General features: G+C 45.1%; 1 protein-coding gene across 1 annotated transcript; it reads left to right on the top strand.

The window, feature by feature from the left end:
• The first annotated feature begins 2,196 nt into the window (after positions 1-2,196).
• PPP1R2C (PPP1R2C family member C) lies at positions 2,197-3,194 on the top strand. Its single transcript, XM_001491737.5, has one exon. The coding sequence runs from the start codon at positions 2,345-2,347 to the stop codon at positions 2,966-2,968; it is 624 nt and encodes a 207-aa protein (XP_001491787.3). The 5' UTR covers positions 2,197-2,344; the 3' UTR covers positions 2,969-3,194.
• Positions 3,195-3,642: the final 448 nt, after the last annotated feature.

Genomic DNA, 3,642 nt, shown 5'->3' with positions numbered 1-3,642 from the left:
TTCTTCAATTGATTTTGTTTGTGGCCCATGTAATACGTCACAATCACAGTGCCCCTGCCCTAGCAGGAACTGCCATTGTGCTACTGAATGATGAGTTCCAGAAAATGCAAGAACCGCTGCATCGCTGACTCATTATATATTGAGCAGCTTGTATATTCAGATCGCAGTATGTGGGGGTGGGTGCTGTGTACACACAAAGGCAAAATCCCGATGCAGTGGAATCAGCCTCTCCCTTAACATCCTGTTTACAGCTAAACATGCAGAAGCCCACTGTGCCTACCAGCCAGGAGGACAAATTGCGTTTGTGCTGGTCTGGGCTGCCTTTCAGTTAGGCTTTTTAAAAGAGTAGCCTAGAGTATTTCTGAATAATGAAGGTTGTTTTCTTCCCCCTCACATACCAGAGGTTTTTCCTATAGCCTTGAATATGAGCTTTTGAATTCCTGAAAGCCCTCACCACACAATACTTTTTCTTTTCAAAGAGTACGGTATCGGGAAATTCTTTTTCTGAGATGAATAACACGGTTTTAAAGTGATTGCCGAGTTCCTGAAGTTAGTAGGACTTTGGAGAATACAGGACAACTTGAACTTAAGGTGCTTAAGACCCTTGTAAAAGTTTTATGGTTCTTTCATGCTTTTGCTTTTGTGTTCTAAAATGCAGAAAGACCTTGAGGGAGAGAAGAGGAAGCAAAATGTTATCAGAAGGAAAAAAAATCTCGCGAATGCTACGTGGAGGGGAAAATGTGAAGCTGGATCTTAATTTCCTTTTTGTTTTTTAGAAAAATGTTGCTGCCTGTGAAATAGGAGGCCTGTTAAGGACAAAATGTTCCAAAGTCACTCCTATAACAGCCCCCAAATTCCACATCTGGGGTGTTTTCCCCACGTGATTGATTGGACAATTGTAACTGACTGTAAAGGCTCTGGGGCGCCCTTTTTCTCCACTCACACGTCTCATTCTCCAGTTCCCTGTCACCTATCAGGTATTATTCATTCAATAACTACTTTTGTAATACCTACTATGTGCCAGGTACAGCATCATGTTGTGAAGATGCAAAGCTGGAGATAACAGTGAGCAAAACAGATACCTTCCTTTATCTCTGGGAGTTTACCATCTAGTGTACACAGAGATAATTGCAACAACTCTGGGTGTTGCCAAGGAGGACAGGAGAGGCCATAAGCACAGGAAGACCTATCTGCTTTGGGGGTCAGGAAACAGGCCCCTGGAAGGCAGTAATGATTGAGCTGAAATCTGAAGGGACATTCCAGGCTGTGGGAAGAACCCAGAAAAAGACTCTAGGACAGGAAGGAAGGTGCATGCTCCTGGAACTGAAAGACCAGAATGGAAAAATGGAGGTAGGGTGGGGAAAATTTGGGGGAAGGAGGCTCCAGCGTACGCCTGAGCAGATCATAGAGCTGCTTTTTGGCCTCTTCTGGATTTTTGCCTTTATGTTAAAGAAAATGGGCAGCCATTACAGGATGTGAAAGATGTGACAAGATTTGATGGGTGTTTTAAAAAGGTCACTCTGGCTAGAGGGTAGACAAGAGGTTGGAAGGCAGCAGGAGGGGTTATGGGGGTTTCAGTTCAAAGGCTGTAGCTGTAGTCCCAACAAGAGATAGTGGTGACTTGAAACAGACTGGTGGCAGAAGAGAGAGAATTGGAGAGTGTCTTGAAATATTTGGGCCAGTACCTGAGAGCTGGATTGGGAGAGTGAGCAATATGAAGGGCTGATGGCCATGTCCCCAGCTGGTGTAAGCGGCTGGATAATGGGGCCGATAACTGAGAGGCAGAGCAGGAGAGAAGGACCGGGGGTTGTGTGTCAGCAGGTGAGGAGAGAGTGAGGTGTGGATGGCAACGGCAGGGAAGAGCAGAAGTTCATCCCCTTCTAGCACCTGTGCCTTCAATTTTTCCAACCAAAGCCGTGGCTTTCAATTTTTTGACAGTGACCCACAGTAAGAAATACATTTTACACAGCCTCCCCGTACTCATACAGGGTATTTAGAAATTCGCAAAACAGTGCTCCCTCAGTTCACGTGCAATTCAGGGATATTTCCTATCTTACTCCATTAAAAAAATAAAGACAGCACCATGGGCCACGAGACGGTGACGGAGGCGGTGACGGAGGTGATGACGGCGGTGATGACGGTGGCGATGACAGCGGCGGTGACCACTGTGGCGTTGTTTGTGTCATCCTTTGTGACGCCACGACCTGGGGAGGCTGGCTGCTAGGGCGCTGGGGCCGTGGTCCAGACACACCGCGCTGCAGCTTCAGACTGGAGCGCGGCGGGCGGCTGCGGCGGGCGGCTGCGGCGGCCCAACCCTCGAGCGGAGGCCCTTCACTCCCCAAGCATGGCGGCCTCCACCACCTCGCAGCACCGGCCCATCAAGGGGATCCTGAAGAACAAAGGCTCCACGGCTTCCTCGATGGCGGCCTCCACCCAGCAGTCCGGAGGGGCTACCCAGGAGGTGCAGAGAAAAAAGTCCCAGAAGTGGGACGAATCGAACATCCTGGCGACATACCGCCCAGCATACAGAGATCATGAATTAATGAAGACAAATGAGCCCAGTAGTCCGCACCTCAGTGTGCAAGATGATGGGGAAGATGCAATGAGTGATTTAGAAGCAAAAGAAGTCATGACCCTAGACATCTTAGCCTTGAAATTAGCTGTCACTGATATGTCGGAGTCCAACTATCAGGTCGTGGAGCCAGAGAGCCACGGGGCGCACACCAGCAAAATCTTCGTCGACATTCAAGAAAAACATCAGCAGTTCGAAATGAAAAGAAAGCTTCACTACAACGAGGGGCTGAACATCAAATTAGCTAGACAATTAATTTCGAAAGAGCTACAACTGGAAGAAGAGGATAAAAACGAAGAAAGTCTACATGCTACTAACGAAGAGAAGACTACTACAGAAGAATCGGATGAAGGTCCTGACGGTGATCAACTGCAAACCCAGGGCCGCTATGCGTAGAAGACACTTGTTCGACGCTGCAATTGGAAGAAACAAGCCCTGGTACTACAGCTAACTGCTTCTTGTTCTGTAGAGCTCATGCTTCAAGTACTGAAATACTTACAGTTGAATTGTACAGCAATAATTAAATGGTAAACCTAGAAAATAACAGATTAAGTGAAAATTGTGTGCTTGATATCCTTGTGCCTGGTTATTTCGCCACAAATACAGATTCTAACAGTCCAAAACTGCATTACTTTTATAAAACTATTAATTAATGCATATGTTATATAGCTTTTTATGTGTTAAAGGCTTAAAGGGGGAATATTTTATATTCACTTCTAGTTGTTGTACTAGCTTTTATAGAAAAGGTTCTGTTACAAAATCAAAATGCAGTTGGTACAGAGGTTATGTAGTCTGATAAATATTCAGGCTGAAAAACACTTGTCTTTAGGGAGATTTGCCTGTTTAACTGAGAGGGAATACATTATAAGAGTTAGTGTTGCATTTCCTTAGTACCTTTAAATTTTCTCTTAATTTTCTTTGTGTTCACAAGGAAATGACTGAACTTTTTCTCATAAAAAATAATCCATTTTCATGAATCATCAGGTTAAAATTGTGCCGATGTCTATTCTGACTGTTTTTTGTACACTAGATAGGCAGATTTGCTATCAATATTTTTTAAAGTCTAATGT

Source organism: Equus caballus, chromosome X (genome assembly GCF_041296265.1).
Source record: "Equus caballus isolate H_3958 breed thoroughbred chromosome X, TB-T2T, whole genome shotgun sequence".
Taxonomy (NCBI): Eukaryota; Metazoa; Chordata; class Mammalia; order Perissodactyla; family Equidae; genus Equus; species Equus caballus.
This window is presented reverse-complemented; position numbering and strand designations above follow the sequence as displayed.